The sequence below is a fragment of the Pristiophorus japonicus genome, chromosome 28 (assembly GCF_044704955.1).
Source record: "Pristiophorus japonicus isolate sPriJap1 chromosome 28, sPriJap1.hap1, whole genome shotgun sequence".
Classification (NCBI taxonomy): domain Eukaryota; kingdom Metazoa; phylum Chordata; class Chondrichthyes; family Pristiophoridae; genus Pristiophorus; species Pristiophorus japonicus.
In genome coordinates this window covers 12,763,849-12,786,659 of record NC_092004.1, presented here as the reverse complement: position 1 = coordinate 12,786,659, position 22,811 = coordinate 12,763,849, and the positions used below count along the sequence as shown (strand labels likewise).

At 48.9% G+C, this 22,811-nt stretch overlaps 1 protein-coding gene and 2 non-coding genes across 3 annotated transcripts; 1 reads left to right on the top strand and 2 right to left on the bottom strand.

Annotated features, from left to right (window-relative positions):
• The first annotated feature begins 2,269 nt into the window (after window positions 1–2,269).
• On the top strand, window positions 2,270–4,488 carry LOC139239576 (zinc finger protein 615-like). Its single transcript, XM_070868355.1, has 2 exons — window positions 2,270–2,671; window positions 3,634–4,488. Exons 1-2 carry the CDS (start codon window positions 2,270–2,272, stop codon window positions 4,486–4,488), a joined length of 1,257 nt encoding a protein of 418 aa, XP_070724456.1.
• Window positions 4,489–20,549: 16,061 nt separating this feature from the next.
• trnai-aau (transfer RNA isoleucine (anticodon AAU)) lies at window positions 20,550–20,623 on the bottom strand. Its single transcript has one exon. It is a non-coding gene; the product is annotated as a tRNA-Ile (tRNA).
• A 1,413-nt stretch (window positions 20,624–22,036) lies between these two features.
• Window positions 22,037–22,108, bottom strand: trnae-uuc (transfer RNA glutamic acid (anticodon UUC)). Its single transcript has one exon. It is a non-coding gene; the product is annotated as a tRNA-Glu (tRNA).
• Between the last annotated feature and the right edge of the window lie 703 nt (window positions 22,109–22,811).

Sequence of the window (22,811 nt, the reverse complement as noted above, 5' to 3'; positions counted from 1 at the left end):
TCAAAGGTCCTGAAATGTCACGTTGATTGATGAGTTAATGCAATGTGTTCAGTCGCATGTAGACATGGGAGTCTGTGGTTTCTCAACCTGTCTAAATGCAGCCTGTTTGAATTCTCTATCAGGATGTTTGCCTGGACGAGGACACTGATATTGGTACGCCTGTCCTCCCAGGGGATTTGCAGGATCTTGCAAAGACGATCATGGCTGATCCAATTTAATACGATCATGGCTGATCCGATCATGGACTCGGGTCCACTTCCCTGCCCACTCCCCATAACCCCTTATTCCCTTATCGGTTCAGAAACTGTCTATCTGTGTCTTAAATTTATTCAATGTCCCAGGTTCCACAGCTCTCTGAGGAAGCGAATTCCACAGATTTACAACCCTGTGAGAGAAGAAATTCCTCCTCATCTCCGTTTTAAATGGGCGACACTTAATCTAAGATTATGCCCCCTAATTCTATTCTCTCCTATGAGTGGAAACATCCTCTCTCCATCCATCTTGTCAAACCCCATTATAATCTTATACGGTTTGATGAATCACCTCTCTTTCTTCTGAATTCCAACGTGTAGAAACCCAACCTCCTCAAACTTTTCTCATAAGTCAACCCACTCATCTCCAGAATCAACCTAAAGAACTTTCTCTGATCTGCCTCCAAAGCAAGTATATCATTTTGTAAATATGGAAACCTAAACTGTATGCAGTATTCCAGGTGTGGCCTCACCAATAACCTGTATAACTGTAGCAAAACTTCCTTGGTTTAATCCCCTTTGCAATAAAGGCCAAGATTCCATTGGCCTTCCTGATCACTTGCTGTACCTGCATACTAACCTTTTGTGTTTCATGCGTAAGTACCTCCAGGTCCCGCTGTAATGCAGCACTTTGCAATCTTTCTCCATTTTAGTAACAACTTGCTCTTTGATCTTTTGTGCCAAAGTGCATGACCTCACACTTTCCACAATTATACTCCATCTGCCAAATTTTTGCCCACTCATTTAGCCATTCTATGTCCTCTTGCAGATTCTGTGTCCTCCTCACACATTGCTTTTCTTCCCATCTTTGTAACGTCAGCAAACTTGGCGAGGTTACACTCTGTCCCTTCTTCAAAATCGTTAACATAGATTGTAAATTGTTAGGGTCCCAGCCACGATCCCTGTGGCAGAAATAGCATGGATTTATGAAGAGGAAGTCATATTTGACAAACTTGCTGGAATTCTATGAGGATGTAAAGAACAGCGTGGATAAAGTTGATGTGTTGTATTTGGAATTCCAGTCGACCTTTGACACTAAATAATGATTGCCAAACAGTGAATGAACCATTTATCCCAACTCTCTGTTTTCTGTTAGTTAGCCAATCCTCAATCCATGCTAATATATTACCCCCAATCCCGTGAACATTTATCTTGCGCAGTAACCTTTTATGTGGCACCTTGTCAAATGCCTACTGGAAGTCCAAATACACCACATCCACTTTATCCACCCTGTTCATTACATGCTCAAAAAATTCCAGCAAATTTGTCAAACATGACTTCGTCTTCATGAATCCATGCTGACTCTGCCTGATCAAATTATGCTTTTCCAAACGCTCTGTGACTGCTTCTTTAATAATGGACCCCCATATTTTCCCAACCACACATGTTAGGCTGACTGGTCTATAGTTTCCTGCTTTTTGTCTGCATCCTTTTTCAAAAAATTCCAGCAAATTTGTCAAACATCACTTCCTCTTCATGAATCCATGCTGACTCTGCCTGACCAAATTATGCTTTTCCAAACGCTCTGTGACTGCTTCTTTAATAATGGACCCCCATATTTTCCCAACCACACATGTTAGGCTGACTGGTCTATAGTTTCCTGCTTTTTCTCTGCATCCTTTTTCAAAAAATTCCAGCAAATTTGTCAAACATCACTTCCTCTTCATGAATCCATGCTGACTCTGCCTGACCAAATTATGCTTTTACAAACGCTCTGCGACTGCTTCTTTAATAATGGACCCGCACATTTTCCCAACCACACATGTTAGGCTGACTGGTCTATAGTTTCCTGCTATTTGTCTGCCTCCTTTTTCACCGAGTGCGGTTTTCAGTCCCCGAGTCAGAGCTGCTGGTCAAGACCGCCCCCCCCCTCCACCCGGGCAACACGGCGTGCGGCCCCTGGGTAACGCGGCTCTCAGGGCCCTAGGCAGGACGGCGTGCGGTCCCCGGGCAACGCAGCTCTCAGGGCCCCAGGCAGAACACCGTGCGGCCCTCGGGCAACGCGGCTCTCAGGGCCCATGGCAGCACGGCGTGCGTTCCCCGGGCAACGCTGCTCTCAGGGCACCGGGCAGCACGGCGTGCGGTCCCCGGTCAACGCAGCTCTCAGGGCCTCGGGCAAAACGGCGTGCGGTCCCCGGTCAACACAGCTCTCAGAGCCCCGGGGAGCACGGCATGCGGTCCCCGGTCAACGCAGCTCTCAGGGCCCCGGGCAGAACACCGATCGGCTCTCGGGCAAGGCGGCTCTTGGGGCCCCGGGCAGCACGGCGTGCGGCTCTCGGGCAACGTGGCTCTCGGGGCCCCAGGCAGCACGGCGTGCGTTCCCCGGGCAATGCAGCTCTCAGGGCCCTGGGCAGAACACCGTGCGGATCTCGGGCAAGGCAGCTCTTGGGGCCCCGGGCAGCACGGCGTGCGGCTCTCGGGCAACGCGGCTGTCGGGGCCCCGGGCAGCACGGCGTTCATTCCCCGGGCAACGCAGCTCTCAGGTCCCCGGGCAGCACGGCGTGCGGATCTCGGGCAACGCGGCTCTCGGGCCCCGAGTCAGGTTCCACTCTCAGCACCAGCAATCCCCGGGGGCAGCGCCTCCCCCACACCAGGAAAACAGCAACTTGCATTTATACAGCAGGCTCAGCAATTCCCAGCCGCTCTGTATCAGTGGGCGCTGAATCTGGAAGTCACTCCCTGGCCTCCTGTATGGGTCTGTTTGTTGCATCAGTTTGATCTGGATGGAGAGCGGGGAGAAGCTGCTGGGTTTCAACCCCGGTAATTTTGGGCCCAGTGGGACCAACAATTTCACATGTGGGCCTGTCGAGGCAGGTGGGTTCCTTCCCTGAAGGACAGTACTGACCCAGATGTGTTTTTACGACAATCCGGCAGCTTTCATGGTCACTTTTTTCTAGTGCCGGCCCCACAAATGACCAGATTCATTATGCTCAATTTCACAACCTGCCTTTGTGTTTTTGTGGGTTCTCTCTCTCACTCCCTTTTTCCTGTTTGAAATTCACTTCACAGGGTGTTAAAAGGGGAGGATTTCTAGTCTGGACGCTCAAACCAAACATCACCTCAAGATCTGACACTAACTCGATCCATTCGAACTGGAATTTCATCAGCTTTTGATCATGGAATCAGAAGGCACCATTCACAGTGGGGAGAAATGGTACATATGCTCTGTGTGTGGCAAGGCTTCAGCCAATCATCCAACCTGGAGATACACAAGCGCAGTCACATTGGGGAGAAACCATTTAAATTTGGGGACTGTGGGAAAAGATTCAACTATCATCCCCAGCTGGAAACGCATCATCGAATTCACACCGGCGAGAGGCTGTTCACCTGCTCCGACTGGGCAAAGGGATTCACTTAATTATCCCACCTTCTGATACACCAGCGAGTTCACACTGGGGTGAAGCCTTTCATTTGCTCCGACTGTGCGAAGGGATTCCCGACATCATCCGATCTGCGGACCCATCAGCGAGTTCACACTGGGGAGAGGCCGTTCACCTGCTCCGCGTGTGGAAAGGGATTCACTCAGTCATCCAACCTTCTAACTCACCAGCGTGTTCACACTGGGGAGAGGCCGTTCACCCGTTCCGAGTGTCGGAAGGGATTCACTCAGTCATCTGACCTGCTGGCACACCAGCGAGTTCACACTGGGGAAAGGCCATTCACCTGCAACAACTGTGGGAATGGATTCACTCGTTCATCCTACCTGCGCATACACCAGCGAGTTCACACTGGGGAGAGGCCGTTCACCTGCTCTGGGTGTGGGAAGGGATTCACTGCATTATCCTACCTGCTGACACACCAGCGAGTTCACACTGGGGAGAGGCCGTTCACCTGCTCTGGTTGTGGGAAGGGATTCAATGCATTATCCTACCTGCTGACACATCAGCGAGCACACACTGGGGAGAAACATTTTAAATGTTCTCACTCTGAGAAGAGTTTTAAAAGCAAACAGTATCTCCTGACACACCAGCGAGTTCACACTGGGAAGAGACCTTTTAAATGTTCTGACTGTGAGAAGAGTTTTAAAAGCAAACAGCACCTCCTGACACACCAGCGAGTTCACACCGGGGAGAGGTCATTCACCTGCTCTGAGTGTGGGAAGGGATTCACTCGGTCATCCCACCTGCGGACACACCAGCGAGTTCACACTGGGGAGAGACCTTTTCAATTTTCTGACTGTGAAAAGAGTTTTAAAAGCAAACAGTACCTGCTGAGATACCAGCGAGTTCACAAGTGACTGCAGGGGTTGGATTCTACTATTATTGCTGCAGTTAATCACATCCCGGACTGAAACGTATTCATTCTGATAGTTGGGGTTTATAACTCCTGTAACGCTGGTGTTAATAACTCTATATAGACACATAAATTAGTTTTGCTTTCAACACATTGCTGTGGAATATTGTCTTTGCCACCTGAATGTTTAGCATCACCTGGCTGGAGCTGAGAAAGGACAATCTGTGGGGAGGAATTTACAGCGGGAACAGAACTTCAGCCTGGACACAGTCCTTCAGGGCCACACTGAGAGGGGCAAGCAGCACTTTAGTCTTTCTCATCTCTCTTCACTGACAGCAGAGTTGCATGAGGGTTAATCCTGACATGTGTACGGTCCAGATGATACCTACACAAGGGTGATTAAAGAGATGGGATGGGCGCTCTGTCAGCCCCTTGCCCATATCTCCAACAGCTCAGGAGAGTCATGGGTTGTTCCCTGAGATTAAAAGGCAGCACATGCCGTTCCCATTTTCCAAATTGGGGACAAATCTGAGCCAGGGAATAAAGGCCCATCAACGTGACCTCGATCACCTGGAAGATGCTCGAAGAGATCCTGAGAGATGCTGTTTTCATGGGGAAAGTGAAGGGGCCATTACTGGTACTGAACATGGCTTCCTCAAAATAAGGTCACATCTTATAAACTAGCTTGAGTTAGTGAAGAAATGGTTAGGTTGGTGGATGGGGGGATCTGGTTGACATTGTCTACCTTCGGGCTGTCAAACGCATTTTCGATGGTGGGCCTGATCCGATAACCTGGCACTTGGCGTCGACCACATTCAGCAAAAGCTATTAAAATAGGAATAAATGAAGATAAACCATATCAGAATTTACATTTAGATGTTATTTACTGGTGCTGCTCCCAATTCCTACCACCTCTTAGGTTGAACATTGGTGAACTGACCCTGCTCAAACCATAACCACAAGGATATCGGTGCATTGTTCTGCCTGTGACACAAGGCTGTGTCACTGTCACACACAGGTAGTGTTTCCTTGTTTCACATCTCCATACAATGACCATCTCTTTACACATACCATTTCTACACAATTACAGCAGGCATTAGCAAGGACCAGAAGCTTATCAAAAGACACACATTTCAATACAACAAACGTTACACTGGGAGAAATGTTCAGTTAGAATATATGAAATAGGAGAAGGATATTTAGACACTCGAGCCTGCTCTGCCATTTAAGAAGATCATCGCCGATCTGATCATGGACACAGTTCCACTTCCCTGCCCGCTCCCCATAACCCTTTACTCCTTTATCACTCAAAATTCTGTCTATCTCTGCATTAATTATATTCAAAGACCCAGCCTCCACAGGTCTCTGAGGCAGAGGATTCCATAGATTTACAACCCTCAGAGAAGAAATTCCTCATCTCCGTATTCAAATGGGTGGCCACTTATTCTCAGATATGTCCCCAAGTTTTAGTTTCCCCTGAGTTGAAATATCCGTCCTTCATCCACCTTGTCGAGCCCTCTCATTATCTTATAATTTTCGATAAGATCACCTCTCATTCTTCTGAGCTCCAATGTGTATAGGCCCAACCTACTCAACTTATCTTCATAAATCAACCCCCTCAAATCTGGAATCAACCTAGTGAACATTCTCTGAACAGCCTCCAATGCGAGTATACCCTTCCTTAAATATGGAGACCAAAATACGGAGTCCATTACAGGCTAAATGCCAATCAAACCAGCAACACACTGGCACCTTAACAGTGTCTCATCGGCCTACAGGCTTTTCTTAAAATCGATTTGCTGAGAGGATATAAACTTATACCAGGTTTTCAGGCGTGATGCTCTATTCACATATTGAGGATAGAAGAGATGCTGTGGGGTACATGCTATGTCCAGGTGCTGAAAGTGATTGACAGACTGGGCTTAGTTTTTAGTCATCCCGGGCGTGTTACCAATACCAGCAAAATCGAAGCCCATGAAATAACGGAGACATTGTCAGCATGGATATGAAAGTGGACAAGCCACACAAACAGAGAAGTGGTAAACGGTTGTTGTTCAGACTGGAGGAAGTGGTGTTCCCCAGGGGTCGTTACTCGGGCTACTGCCTTTCTTGATCGAAATTAATGACTTAGACTTGGGTGTACAGGGCAAAATTTCCAAATTTGCAGATGAAACAAAATTTGGAAGGATTGTGAACACTGTGGAGGATAGTGATAGACTTCAGAAAGACATATAGGCTGGTGGAATGGGCAGACATGTGGCAGATTAAATTTAACGTGGAAGAGTTAAAAGTGATACATTTTGTTCGGAATAGGAGAGGCAATATAAACGAAATGGTACAATTTTAAAGTGGTGCGTGAACAGAGAGACCCAGGAGTATATGTGCATCAATCGCTGAAGGTTGCAGCGCAGGTTGAGAAAGCGGTTACAACGACTTACGGGATCCGAGGCTTCATCAATCGAGGTATAGAGTACAGAAGTGTGGATATTATGATCAACCTGTCTAAAATATTGGTTCAGTCTTAATTGGAGTATTGTGTCCAATTCTGGGCACCGCATTTTAGTAAGTATGTGAAGGCTTTGGCGAGGGTGCAGAAAAGATTTACGAGAATGATTCCAGAGATGAGAGACTTCAGTTACGTGTATAATCTGGAAAAGCTGGTGTTATTCATTCAGAACAGAGAAGATTGCGAGGAGATTTGACAGAGGTGTTCAAAATCATGAGGGGTCTGGACAGAATAGATATAAACTGTGCCCATTGGCAGTAGGGCCGAGAACCAGAGGACATAAATTGAAGATGATTAACAATAGAACCAAAGGCAACATAAGAAAAATATTTTTTACGTAGCTAGTGGTTAGGATCTGGAATGCACTGCCTGAAACGATGGTGGAGGCAGACTCAATCACGCCTTGCGAAAGGGAATTCGATAAGTACCAGAGAGAGATAAATCTGCAGGGCTATTGGGAGAGGGAGGGGGAGTGGGATTAGCTGAATCTTTTGCAGAATAGCCAGCATGGGCTCAACGGGCGAAATGGCCTCCTTCCGAACTAAAACCAGTCTCTGATTCTAAGATGATGAAAAACCTGTTGCCCAGGATGTTCCATCTCCCGGGCACTGGGACCGAGTTGGGAACAGAGACCCTGAAACCCCACCCACACTGTTCCTGAACCAAGATGGCCGCGCATGCACCCTGACCCCGCCCTGTGCAAGATGGCGGCCAGTGACCTCGCTCACCTGGGACTGTCGGCTCTAATTCGGGGCCTGATGCCGACACCGGGTGTTGACAGAGCTTCCCAGCACACCCGTGGTTCCAAGTTCTGCCCTGCTGCCACAATCCCCTCCTGTCTCCTGGAACTGCCTGTCCGAACGAATTCCGCCTCCACTGCCTGCGCAAACAGTGAGGGAGATGCAGACTCGGCCCTGCCCACTGAGGGCTGCAAGCCCCGCCTGCTGAGCCAACTCCGCCCCTCGCACACTCCGATTGGTTAAAGGAACAACCGCCTGGTGCGTCCTCCAGCCCTGCATTTGGCTCTTCGCTCTTCCTATTGGTCGGGAGGCACGTCACTCTGTCCGGCAGTGTGAGCTGAGCATGCGCGGTGGGTGAGATATCGGCGGGAGTAAAGGGAGCGGGTTAATAAACCCCGGTGGGGCGGGGGGGGGGACGCGGGCCTCACTCAGCCCGAGTGGTGGCCCAGGTCGCACTCGCGAGAAAACACTCCGCATCATCCGCTTTACACACCCGCTGTGGGCCTCAGGCCCCGAACAAGAACCGCAGGCAAATGCCTCCGACCTGAAAAATTTCCATGAAAGTACCTGTTCCCGGAGGAGCGTGAGATTCCGGTGGGGAGGCCTTCTCTTCCCGCACTGCAAATCACGCTCCCGTCCTCCAGGTTCCCACGCAGGAGATGCAGTCACGTGTGACTGCTCAACCAATCAGGTAAAGTATTCTCAATTAACAGGAAGCGGATCTCCGTATCTCCGAGTTCAAATTGCTTTTAATTAAGAAAAACAACAAACACAAGAACACCAAATAAAAAATTAGAAACACACCGTAATTGAAATTAAATTTAATAAATATATTAGGGAAAAAAACATTTGCGAGTTTTTAAAAAGGTTTTTTAAATTATGGTTTAAAACAATCTAGTGGGCAGGGTTTCTAAAAAAAATAAAGTTTTTTTGAAATGTTATTTTCTATTTTAAGTGTGTTATAAAACACTTACGCCTGTAAAAGAAGGCTATGCTCCTGTTTTTATCTGGTGCAAGAGGTTTGAGGACATTTGCTGGGCAAGATATGGGTAAATCCTGCAATCTTACCCATGCAAATGTCGTCGCTCCCGATATGCGTTGGATCTGTCAAGCAGATTGTGTGCTGGAAACCGGCTTTTGCGATGCCTTCCCGGGTCCTTGCACACTCCGTACGGATCCGGGGAGGCCATGATTTCCAGGCCAATGTTTTGAGTTTCAGTCCTGGATATTTGATGCTTTTGTAAACTCCTGTTACAGGCTGAGAGAAGGGCAGCATTTACAGACTGCACATTCAAACCCAACATCACATTAAGGTCTGATAGAGTCGCTCTATTTACCAGGGCCCCAATATCATCGGCCTTTTAATGTGGAAGGTTAAACGTTTGTTGTGTTTGTGGGAAAAGATTTCAAACATCAGTGTGACGGGAAAAGCACCGAGACTCTCTCTGACACACACACACACGAGCGAAAGTGTTCCAGTGTATTGCCTGTGGAAATAGCTTTAATCAGTTACACAATCTGAAAAAACATCGCACCATTGACAGCGGGGAGAAACCGTACACGTGTATTGTGTGTGGACGAGGCTTCAACTGTTCGTCCAACCTGGAGAGACACAAAGACACCCACACCACGGAGAAACCGTGGAAATATGGGGACTGTAGGAAGAGATTCATTTACCCCGTCCCAGCTGGAAGTTCATCGAAGCAGTCACACTTGGGAGAGGCTGTTCAGTTGCTCTTACTGTCTGAAGACTTCCAAAAAAATCATCGTACCTGCGAAACACCAGCAAATTTATACTAGGGAGAAGCCGTTCACCTGCGCAGTGTGGAAAGGGATTTTCTCAATCCAACCACACCCTGGCACACCAGCGAGTTCACACTGGCGAGTGATCGTTTAGGTGCTCTAACTCTGCAAAGACATTTGCTCACTCGCCCAACCTACTGAAATACCAGCGAGTTCACACGATGGAAAGGTCATTCATCTGCTCCGTATGTGGGAAGGGATTCACTCGTTCATCTAACCTGCTGACCCACAAGCGAGTTCACCCTGGGAAAAAGCCGTCTCCTGCTCGGAGTGTGGGATGAGATTCGCTCAGTCATCCAACCTCAGGACACACCCGCTTGTTCACACCGATAAAATACATTTTAAATGTTTTGACTGTGGGAGGAGCTTTCAAAGCACAAAGAATTTGCTGACACACCACTGAATTCACACTGGGGAGAGACCGTTCACCTGCCGTGAGTGTGCAAAGGGATTCACTCATTTTTCCAACGTGCTGACACATCAGCGAGTTCACAAGTGATTCAGGGGTTGGATTCTGCTGTTACTGTTAATCATATCCAGGCTTCAACCATGTTCATTCGGGCAGTTGGGATTTGGTAATGCTGATGTGAGTAATCCCTGTAACTGTGCTGGAGTTTAATCTGTATCAATGTCAAATAAATCAGGTTTGTTTCACACATACTCAGTTTGTCGAGTCCTTGATGTCTCGACACTAATACGAGCTGATTGAGCACTTGTTACAAACTGTGTGGATACATTTCAGAACTGAGTTCCCACAACTTTTGAAAAGATGGATCTGCAAATAGTCCAAGTCTGACAGAAAGTAAATGTTTCTCATATCACAGGATCCAGTCCAACCATCCAGGAAAGTGAGTCCCTGTAATATTGGATTTTAACCTGTGGGAAATATTCTGATAATCTGTTATTTTCACAGGGCAAAGCAGCATTGTTGGTTTAACATCAATTTAGTCAAACTCAATGGGCAATCCAATCTCCAAAGGGGATTATCTCCTTAAAGCTGATGGTGTCGGCAGTTCTGAAGATCATTTCTCACTGTGAGGTGTCAGAATGAGAAGCGTTAACAACAACTGATGTTTCACAAAGGGATTTCTCACCAGACTAAAGGACATTGGTGGGGTTTAATGGGCTGTTTGTGTCACTGGGCTACAGGAGGCTATTTGTAACAGAAGGAAAGCTGGTGACAGCAGACAAACAGTTTAACAGCCTGTCCATGGTCCACTCTAAACCCCATCTTCTATCTCTCACTATTTATGGACATTGCTGCAATAATTGCTCCTCTGACATTTTCTCCCTTGTCCCTCCTGCAGCCCAAATACACGGCCCTACAGAATGTCTCTGCCTACATCCTCACTGTACTGGAATCCACAACAGTCTTCCCATCTGCTCCTTGTTCTCTACCTGGATCCTAAAACTACTGAACTAAGTCTGCCCCTCCTGAAGTCTACAGGCTATAACGGTGAAGCTTGGTGTCCCTCAGTCCTGTCTCCTTGATTTATCTATCCTTCTCTCCTCCTCTTTCCCCCTTGGTTATGTTCCACAATCTGGGCCCTGGCCCTTCTCCGGGGATTCTAAAGAGAGTAAACTTCCCTCTGCACTGTTCCAACAAACACTCGCAGGGCAGGTAATGCACGGGTTAGATACAGAGTAAAGCTCCCTCTACACTGTCCCAACAAACACTCCAAGGGTAGGTACAGCAGGGGTTCGATACAGAATAAAGCTCCCTCTACACTGTCCCATCAAACACTTCCAGGGCAGGTACAGCTCGGGTTAGATACAGAGTAAAGCTCCCTCTACACAGCCCATCAAACACTCCCAGGGCAGATACAGCACGGGTTAGATACAGAGCAAAGCTCCCTCTACACTATCCCATCAAACATTCTCAAGACATTTACAGATACAGAGTAAAGCTCCGTCAATACTGTTCAATCAAATACTCGCAGAGCAGGTATAGACCAGGTTAGATACAGAATAAAGCTCCCTCTAAACTGTCCCATCAAACAGGCCCAGGGCAGGTAGAGCATGGGATGGATGCTGATGTGAGCATTGAGGTTGGGTGTCACTGGTGCTGACCTCACTGCCTGTTGTGTTTGCAAAATCACAAATTGGGGCATACCTGTGTGAAGTTATATGAGAATCCAAAGAAATTCCCTTTGAATGGGCACATCGACTCTTTCCCTTTAAACAGCGACAGAGACTGTGTGAAACTAAAAAAGAAGCATTAATGAACGATTAAAAGTAAACCGGATGATGGCGCCTGTAAATAGCGCTCCAGAAGCCGACCTCCGACTGAACGGCGACTGCTGAAGCTGTTGGGTCAGAACCAGGGGGCGAGAGCCAATGTTTGAGCCGGGGCGCTGCGCACGGCGATAAGATCAGCATCACGGAGTGCAGAAAAGTGAGGCGCAACCTGTTACAGCCACCTCAAAACTCACGACAGATTTAGCAGGAGGTGCTGTTCTCACCGCGTCCGGTCACTAACTCATTTAAACCCCGTTATCGCCAGCCAAGGGCACTGACAGGAGACTCAAATGAGAAAAATTTCACCCCTCTCCCGTTAAACATGGACAGAGATAATGCAAATTGAAACAGGCACAGAGACACCCCAAGTCGCTGGAGAAATACCACCAACGCTGTCTCCGCAAGATCGTACACATCCCCTGGCAGGACAGACACACCAACGTCAGTGTTCTCGATCACAACAACATCCCCAGCATCAAAGTACTGACCACACTCTACCAGCTCCGCTGGGCAGGCCACATTGTCAACATGTTCCACACCAGACTCCCAAAGCAAGTGCTGCACTCGGAACTCCGACAAGGACAGCGAGCCCCAGGTGGGCAGAGGGAACGTTACAAGGACACCCTCAAAGCCTCGCTGAAAAAATGTAACATCCCCTCCGACACCTGGGAATCCCTGGTCACAGACCGTCCAAAGTGGAGGAAGTGTATCCGGGAGGGCGCTGACCATCGCCGAGAGTGTGCAGAAACCAAGCTCAGGCAGTGGAAAGAGTGAGTGTTAAACCTGTCCCACCCTCCTTTTCCCTCAACCACTCTCTGTCCCACCTGTGACACACAATCCCATTCCCTTGGGCTGTTCAGTCACCTGACAATTCAACTTTACACTGGAAGCAAATCTTCCTCCATCCCCATGGACTGCCCACCATGATGATGATGATGATGATGATGGAAGAGGCACAGTGATACTGCCCCTTAAAACGCGCACAACGCTTTTAGAGGAAACACATAAACATTAGGTCAAGTGACCCCCGATCTAGGGGACACTCCAAACATTTTTCAACTGCCCCTTTTTTTGGTTTTTTTGGGGGGTTTTCTTTGACTTTATTTTTTGTCTTGTTTTGTGATTTTTACAAGTGCCCCCTATAAATGGGGTGGGGGACAGTAAAAAAAACCGGCAATTAAAACAAATTAAACTTTAAAATATAAAATCAAATTAAAATTTGGTTGCCACAGGTGATGATGCACTCCAATGTCTCCGGCGCCAAACTCTCAAGGAAGGCCGCGAGCGTACCGGTGGACACCGCGTGCTCCATCTCTAAGGACACCCTGGCGCGGATGTACGCGCAGAAGAGAGGCAGGCAGTCAGTCTGAACGACCCCCCCGACCGCCCGCTGCCTCGACCGGCTGATGGCACCCTTGGCCGTGCCCAGGTGCAGTCCTACGAGGATGTCCTCGGAACTACCCGCTCCCCTCCGCACAGGGTGCCCAATGATCAGGAGTGTGGGACTGAAGTGCAGCCAGAATTTCAGGAGCAGCCCCTTTAAATATTGGAACCGGGACTGCAACCTCGTACATTCAATAAAAACGTGCAACATGGACTCCTCGAGACCGTAGAAATTGCAGGCGGCCTGGGAGCCCGTGAATTGGCTAAAACGTTTGTTGCACGGGACTGCTCCGTGCACCACCCTCCAGGCCAAGTCCGCCTTAAACAGTGGGTGGACTCCTGTGTCGAGTGCACTCCATCGTGGACCCCCGCCTCCTCCGGATGGCAAGATGGTACGTCATGGCGTGTCCAGACGGCAGGCGAGGATGGCAAAGTTGAATGTGTGCAGGAGCAGCACTTAGACGAAACCCCTCCATGCGGAACTGAAAGGCACGGAGGGGATTTCCCCGAGGCGGCTCATTTTGTGAGGCGCCGGCTCCTGAGGGAGGTGCCGGAGTTGGGCGCCGATGAGGAATTCTGTCCGGACGGGGGTCAGTTTTACGGGATCTCCCCACGTGCATGGGCCTCCTCGATACACGTAACGGAGTCTGTGCCCAAAGCTGTTTTTAGAGACTCGATGGCATCGGCCGCGCAGCGGTCGTCGGCCGAATTTAGGCGCCGTGCCAGCATGTCTGGCGCCATCCAGCCCGCTCCTCCGCCATCGAGCAGATCCCTGACCCTGGTCACCTCACCAGACACAGCCTTCTCGTCCGTCCGCCACCTAAAACCTCGGTTGTGGAGGTACGGAATCCCGAGCACCGGCACCTGCAGGACAGCCGCCACTCCAGGCGATGGAGAGCTGCGCTTGGTGGAGACTTTGTTCCAGACCCTGGTGAGTTCCTTGTAAAAGGCAGGCAGCTCCTGGACGGTGGTCCTGATGCCCCCCGATCTCACAAACAGGAGCTGCGTGTCGCAATTGAGGCCGTGCTGCTGGCGGAAGAAATACGTCGCCAGCGCACGCCGCCGAGGAGGGGGCTCGACGTAAAGGTATCTCTGCAGAGCCTGAAGATGGAAAGTCGCTAGCTAGGCGCTGACGCACACCAACGACTGACCGCCCTCCCTAAGCGGGAGACTGAAGACCGCGGCAGAGACCCAGTGCTTCCTGTTGTTCCAGAAGAAGTCCACCAGCTTCTTCTGTATCTTGGCGACGAACGCAGGAGGAGGGGTCAAAGTGACCAGCCGGTACCACAGCATAGCGGCCACCAGCTGGTTTAGGACTTGCGCTCGACCCCTGTAGGACAGCACTCGGTGCAGTCTTGTCCAGCGTCCGAGGTGAGCGGCGACCTTGCCCTCCAGCTCTTGCCAGTTCACCGGCTAGGCTTCCTCGTTGGGGCTAAGGTTGACTCCCAGATAGAGGAGATGGATCGTGCTCTAGGCAAAAGGCCTGAGCTCCTCCGGCATTGAGTCCACCCGCCACTGACCCAACAGGAGTCTGGAACATTTCTCCCATTTGATCCTGGCGGAGGATGCGGCCGAGTAAATGTCCTGGCACTCACGCATCCTCCGCAGGTCAGCGGGATACTCTACCGTGAGGACCACGTCATCAGCGTAAGCCGAGAGGACGACCTCCACGCCCGGTCCTTGCAGAGTCAGTTCCGTCAACCTCGTCCACAGGAGGCACAGGAAAGGCTCCACGCAAAAGGGATATAAATGGCCGGAAATGGGGCATCCCTGGTGCACCCATCTCCGAAAGCGAAGGGGCGCCGTCAAGGACCCGTTAACCTTAATCAGACATCCGCTGCGGCATACAAAAGTTGGATCCGGGCGACGAAATGCATCCCGAACCTGAAAGAGCACAGAGTTCCGAACAGATAATCGTGATCCACCCTGTAGAATGCCTTCTCTTGTTCGAGAGATAGGAAGGCGATCGACAGACCAGCCGTCTGGGAATAATGAATGAGGTCCCAGACCAGATGGATGTTATCATGGAGTGTCCGGCCCGGACCGTGTAGGACTGGTCGGGGTGGATCATGTGGTCCAGCACGGCGCCAAGGCGAGCAGACATCGCCCTGGCAAAGATTTTGTAGTTCGTGCTGAGGAGAGAGACCAGGCGCCAGTTCTTAAGGAGGCGGAGATCGCCCTTCTTCAGCAGCAGGACGATGACTGCCCTGCACCAAGAGAGGGGTATCTCGCCGGTCGCCAGACTTTCCCCCAGGACCCGCGCGTAGTCGCCCCCCAGGACGTCCCAGAACGCCCTGTGGAACTCCACGGTCAGCCCGTCCAGCCCCGGGTCTTTTCCCCTCGTGTGCAGGTCGTGAGTGCCGGTTAGCTCCGCCACGCTTAGTGAAGCTAACAGATTTGCGGCGCCATCCGGGCCGACCTTCAGCAGGTCCTCCCACAAAACTCTACGCTCTTCCTCGCTGGACGGCTCCGGAGAGAATAGAGCCACGTCATAGTTTCGGGCCCTGTTGATGCCGCCCTCCAGATCCGAGACGAGAGAGACGTCATCGGCCAGCAGTGTCAAGAGCTGCTTACGGACAACCTGTCTTTTTTCCAACGAGTTGATGAAGGAGGAGACACGGTCCAGATTCCGCAGGAACCGGATCCGGGACCTCACGAATGCGCCTATGGACCCGACGAACTGCACGTCCTTCAGCGCGGCCTTCTTCACTTCAAACTCCGTCCGCAGGGCCGGGTCCTCGACGACTTGTCCGAGATAGGATTCCAGGTCGAGCACCTCTTTTTCTAGGCGCCCGACCCTGGCCGCCCGCCTCTTGGTCGACCCCCTCGCATACTCTTGACAGAAGACATGGACGTGAGCCTTGCACACGTCCCACCATAGCCTCAAGGAGGGGAAGCCCCCCTGCTTCTTTCTCCAGTCGGCCCAGAAAGAACGGAACGAGTCCTGGAACCGCACGTCCTACAGCAGCTGGTTGTTAAAATGTCAGTACGCGGACCCCGTCCTCGCGCGGAGTGAAGCGAGCTCCGCCCACACTAGGTGGTGGTCCGAACACGGCACCGGCCGCATGGAAGCCGCCGGAACGCAGGAAACGTAAGCCTGAGAGTCGGAAAGGCGGTCGACTCTGGACCATCCTACTCCAGGTCTCACCCAAGTAAAGGCACTGAAGTCGGGATGGACATTTCGCCAAAGGTCCTACCAAGTCGAAGGACCCAACCAGGTCCCTCAACTTCTCGATCACCGTCATGCTCTGTGGGGCACCGGAGCGGTCCCTCGCCTCGAGGGTGCAGTTAAAATCCCCCCCGAGATCAATGCATTCGCTGACGTCGACGGATCCAAGAAGAGCGGAAACTTCTTCGAAGAAGCATGTTTGCTGCTGGCCGGGCTGAGGGGTATATACGTTCACGAGATGGAGTGGCACTTCCCCCAGGCGAACCGTGATGTGCAGCAAGCGGACTGGCATGGGCTCCTCGAAACCCAAGATGGCCATCTCACAAGAAGTGGTAGTGAGGTGGCTCATGCGGACCTCTCCTTGCCATTCCAGGCGCCACGTGGCTTCGTCACCCGGAACGGTGTGTGTCTCTTGCAGGAAGCACACCGCATATTTCCCCTCCCGCAGGACCGAAAAATTGTTAAATCTACGGTGTGCCTCTCGACCGCCGTTGATGTTGAGGCTGGCTATGGTTATCTTCATGACAAAAGCATAGTGCAATCTCTACCTAACCTATTGTGGGTGGGGGAGTGCTTGCTCCTTCCAAATTCTCACCACATTCGCGCCAGGTAAAACTGTTCGTAGCAAATGGCATTTTTTGTGGACAACACCAAAGATATGTCCGCGCATCCACAACATCACGTGCGGATAGGCATCCACTGAAACGATGCACCTGGGCAGGACCGGAACCAATGTCCTAGGGGGAGTGTTTATTGTGCTGTTGGGGAGGATTTAAACTAATATGGCAGGGGGATGGGAACCAATGCAGGGAGACAGAGGGAAACAAAAAGGAGGCAAAAGCAAAAGACAGAAAGGAGATGAGGAAAAGTGGAGGGCAGAGAAACCCAAGGCAAAGAACAAAAAGGGCCACAGTACAGCAAAATTCTAAAAGGACAAAGGGTTTTAAAAAAACAAACCTGAAGGCTTTGTGTCTTAAAGCAAGGAGTATCCGCAATAAGTGCATGAATTAACTGTGCAAATAGATGTTAACAAATTTGTTGTGATTGGGATTCCGGAGACGTGGCTCCAGGATGATCAGGGCTGGGAACTCAACATCCATGCGTATTCAACATTCAGGAATGATAGAATAAAAGGAAAAGGAGGTGGGCTAGCTTTGCTGGTTAAGGAGGAAATTAAGGCAATAGTTCGGAAGGACATTAGCTTGGATGATATGGAATCTATATGGGTAGAGTTGCAGATTACCAAAGGGCAAAAAACGTTAGTGGGACTTGTTTACAGACCTCCAAACAGTAGTAGTGATGTTGGTGAGGGCATCAAACATGAAATTAGGGGTGCATGCAATAAAGGTGCAGCAGTTATAATGGGTGACTTTAATATGCACATAGATTGGGTTAACCAAACTGGAAGCAATAGGTGGGGGAGGATTTCCTGGAGAGCATAAAGGATGGTTTTTTAGACCATTATGTCGAGGAACCAACTCGGGTAGAGGCCATCTTAGACTGGGTGTTGTGTAATGAGAGAGGATTAATTAGCAATCTCGTTGTGCGACACCGCTTGGGGAAGAGTGACCATAATATGGTGGAATTCTGCATTAGGATGGAGAATGAAACAGTTAATTCAGAGACCATGGTCCAGAACTTAAAGAAAGGTAACTTTGAAGGTATGAGGAGTGAATTGGCAAGGATAGATTGGCGAATGATACTGAAGGGGTTGACTGTGGATGGGCAATGGCAGACATTTTGAGACCGCATGGATGAACTACAACAATTGTACATTGCTGTCTGGCGTAAAAATAAAAAAGGGAAGGTGGTTCAACCGTGGCTATCAAGGGAAATCAGGGATAGTATTAAAGCCAAGGAAGTGGCATACAAATTGGCCAGAAATAGCAGCGAACCCGGGGACTGGGAGAAATTTAAAATTCAGCAGAGGAGGACAAAGGGTTTGATTAGGGCAGGGAAAATCGAGTACGAGAAGAAGCTTGCAGGGAACATTAAGACGGATTGCAAAAGTTTATATAGATATGTAAAGAGAAAAAGGTTAGTAAAGACAAACGTAGGTCCCCTGCAGTCAGAATCAGGGGAAGTCAAAACGGGGAACAAGGAAATGGCGGACCAATTGAACAAGTACTTTGGTTCGGTATTCACTGAGGAGGACACAAACAACCTTCCAGATATAAAAGGGGTCGGAGGGTCTAGTAAGGAGGAAGATCTGAGGGAAATCCGTATCAGTCAGGAAATTGTGTTGGGGAAATTGATGGGATTGAAGGCCGATAAATCCCCAGGGCCTGATGGACTGCATCCCAGAGTACTTTAGGAAGTGGCCTTGGAAATAGTTGATGCATTGACAGTCATTTTCCAACATTCCATTGACTCTGGATCAGTTCCTATGGAGTGGAGGGTAGCCAATGTAACCCCACTTTAAAAAAAAGGAGGGAGAGAGATAACAGGGAATTATGGACCAGTCAGCCTGACATCGGTAGTGAGTAAAATGATGGAATCAATTATTAAGGATGTCATTGCAGTGCATTTGGAAAGACGTGATATCATAAATCCAAGTCAACATGGATTTGTGAAAGGGAAATCATGCTTGACAAATCTTCTGGAATTTTTTGAGGATGTTTCCAGGAGAGTGGACAAGGGAGAACCAGTTGATGTGGTATATTTGGACTTTCAGAAGGCTTTCGACAAGGTCCCACGCAAGAGATTAATGTGCAAAGTTAAAGCACATGGGATTGGGGGTAGTGTGCTGACATGGATTGAGAACTGGTTGTCAGACAGGAAGCAAAGAGTCGGAGTAAATGGGGACTTTTCAGAATGGCAGGCAGTGACTAGTGGGGTAACGCAAGATTCTATGCTGGGGCCCCAGCTGCTTACTCTGTATGTTAATGATTTAGACGAAGGGATTAAATGTAGTATCTCCACATTTGCGGATGACACTAACTTGGGTGACAGTGTGAGCTGCGAGGAGGATGCTATGAGGCTGCAGAGCGACTTGGATAGCTTAGGTGAGTGGGCAAATTCATGGCAGATGAAGTATAATGTGGATAAATGTGAGGTTATCCACTTTGGTGGTAAAAACAGAGAGACAGACTATAACCTGAATGGTGACAGATTAGGAAAAGGGGAGGTGCAACGATACCTGGGTGTCATGCTACATCAGTCATTGAAGGTTGGCATGCAGGTACAGCAGGAATTTAAGAAATCAAATGGCATGTTGGCCTTCATAGCGAGGGGACTTGAGTTCAGGGGCAGGCTGGTGTTGCTACAGTTGTACAGGGCATTGGTGAGGCCACACCTGCAGTATTGTGTACAGTTTTGGTCTCCTAACCTGAGGAAGGATATTCTTGCTATTGAGGGAGTGCAGCGAAGGTTCACCAGACTTATTCCCGGGATGGCGGGACAGACCTATCAAGAAAGACTGGATCAAGTGGGCTTGTTTTCACTGGAGTTCAGAAGAATGAGAGGGGACATCGTAGAAACGTTTAAAATTCTGACGGGGTTAGACAGGTTAGATGCAGGAAGAATGTTCCCAATGTTTGGGAAGTCCAGAACCAGGGGCCACAGTCTAAGGATAACGGGTAAGCCATTTAGGACCGAGATGAGGAGGAATTTCTTCACCCAGAGAGTGGTGAACCTGTGGAATTCTCTACCACAGAAAGTTGTTGAAGCCAATTCACTAAATATATTAAAAAATGATTCAGATGGAGTCCTTACTACTAGGGGAATCAAGGGGTATGGTGAGAAAGCAGGAATGGGGTACTGAAGTTGAATGTTCAGCCATTAACTCATTGAATGCCGGTGCAGGCGAGAAAGGACGAATGGCGGACTCCTGCACCTATTTTCTTTGTTTCTATGTTTCTATGAAATCTATTTCATTCTGTCCTTTTCTCGGGATTTTTCACTCTCGGTGCCGGGTGAACATTTCATTTGGTGTTTTTGTCCTGAACTGCAGCCTTTTGCACATCTCCAGGCGACAGAACCGTTCTGTCTGTCTGTTCTTGCTTATGAGCATTTACGGGAACAGGCCTCCGGTTCATCGTTTATCAGCAAACCAAGAAACACAAATAAACAGAACGATGTGCCTCTCCACTCTGTCGGCAAAGAAGCAATGATTGTTATTCCAAATAATTCCCAACTCTTGGGATTCTGTGTGGATTTGTTTCATTATAAAGATTTGATTTTGAACGTGACGAAATACCGTATAATAATTATGAAAAACACTGGAATGGCCCACACGGGGATCGAACCCGCGACCGTGGCGTTATTAGCACCACGCTCCAACCAACTGAGCTAACAGGCCACAAATTGTGTTAAAGTTGCGTGAAAGCTCAGTCTGCGGGGATTGTGTTTCCGACTCACACTGTGTGACTAATTTCCTGCATAAACATTGAACACATCACATCGCTTAAATATTGTTCACTTTTCATCTACAACACTGCGCAGAGTGTAAATAGAGCGTCACAGAAAAATAGCGCTAAATCTAAAAAAATTCTTGTTGAAAATTATTATCACGCAACCGCTGAACAGCCCACTGTCCCGATATAAAATCTGCCCCTACCGTAAGATTGACGGGAAAGCGAAACAACCAAAAATTGATGAAACACGGGATTGAGCCAGGAACCATCTGGATCTTCAGTCAAACGCCTTCCCAACTGAACTATTTCGGCCGGACAGGGAACGATGCAAAGTTTTCTCACACCTTTTTGAAAGAAAACCTGACCCCGGAAGGAATTGCTCCGCCCACTCTGTCCTCATTTCGGGGCAATGGGTCCCAAACACATTTCGGAGCTCAGGTTGTGTTAATGTAAAGTATAATGATACCGAAAACTTAATGCTCATGTTCCGTTATCACTGCCCACGATCCAGGAAGTGATCTTGTACACGTTGCGAAGATCAAAATATGTATTTTTTCGCACTGGCAATGAATTAACTGATATCTGTGCTGTGATCAACTAGTTTCTCACCGTCTTGAAGACAGAGTGAAATATACTGGAGAGTTTATAACTGTTTGAGAACGTAAAATGTCAGTAAAATACCCCGTACTTTTCTCGACACTGATGGGCTGTGAAAGGGAGACCGGCCGACGTCCCACTTAGCCGCACTGCCCCTGAGCCAAGGTGAAATTATAACAGGTTCAGTCCATAGCAATGCTATGTTGAAGAGAAATAAGTGTCGCGAATCAAGGAGAGGTTTAACAATAGTGATGTTGAATATCGGTTGGATCAAGCACTCCATGAATTCTCTGCTGGGAAATTCAGAGCTTGTAAATCGCCTGTGAACGCTAAACATAGACACACAGTGAGCCAATGTGCAATATGGGAGGGGCCCAGGCCAAATGAATGCTCAGGATAAGTTGTCAGTGCCCATGGCCCAGGCATTCACTGATTCCAGTCTTGCACACGTTGCTAAGTTTAAAATGCAGAATATTTCCACACTGGCAATGCATTAACTGATGGTAAGCTAGAGTGACGTGCCGCAAAGATGTACAGGGAAGACTAAAGTTAGCCATGATTGGCAACATTTACGGTCTCAATCAGCACTTGTTGAGCGATATCTCGTCATTTACTGCTCACTTTAAAACGGAAGGCACAGAAGTGTCTGCTGCATTACGACAACGAATGATGCGCTGCTGATGGTTGAAGCAGCAAGAGTGCAGTGAGATGTAAATTTGTTCAGCAACAGCCTTGCAGTTCAAACTGCCGAAAATACAATGTTCCCTGACCGGGAATCGAACCCGGGCCGCAGCGGTGAAAGCGCCGAATCCTAACCACTAGACCACCAGGGAAGCTGCGACACATGTGCTTGCCAACAAGCAGACCAACACTGTCTTTCCTGCTTGCTCCTTCCAAATTCTCACCACATTCGCGTCAGGTAAAACTGTTCGTCGCAAATGCCATTTTTTGTGGAAAACACCAAAGATATATCCTCGCATCCACAGCATCACGTGCGGGTAGGCATCCACTGAAATCTATTTCATCTGTCCTTTTCTCGGGATTTTTCACTCTCGGTGCAGGGTGAACATTTCATTTGGTGGTTTTGTCCTGAACTGCAGCCTTTTGCCCATCTCCAGGCGACAGAACCGTTCTGTCTGTCTGTTCCGACTTATGAGCATTTACGGGAACGGGCCTCCGGTTCATCGTATATCAGCAAACCAAGAAACACAAATAAACAGAAAGATGTGCCTCTCCACCACGTCGGCAAAGAAGCAATGACTGCTAATTCAAATAATTCCCAACCCTTGGGATTCTGTGTGGATTTGTTTCATTATAAAGATTTGATTTTAAACGTGACTAAAAACCGAATACAAATTATGAAAAACACTAGAATTGGCCGTACGGATATCGAACCGGCGACCTTGGCGCTATTAGCACCACGCTCTAACCAACGGAGCCAACCGGCCACGGAGTGGGTTAAAGTTGCATGAAAACTCAGTCTGCGGGGATTTGTGTTTCCGACTCACACTGGGTGACAGATTTACTGCATAAACA

Bases quoted from the DNA above. Each gene is read 5' to 3' on its own strand.
- LOC139239576 (XM_070868355.1), top strand. From the start codon at position 2,270: ATGGCAGCACGGCGTGCGTTCCCCGGGCAACGCTGCTCTCAGGGCACC. The intron at 2,672-3,633 runs GCAACGCGGCTG...CTGATACACCAG, and splicing joins GCACGGCGTGCGGCTCTCGG to CGAGTTCACACTGGGGTGAA.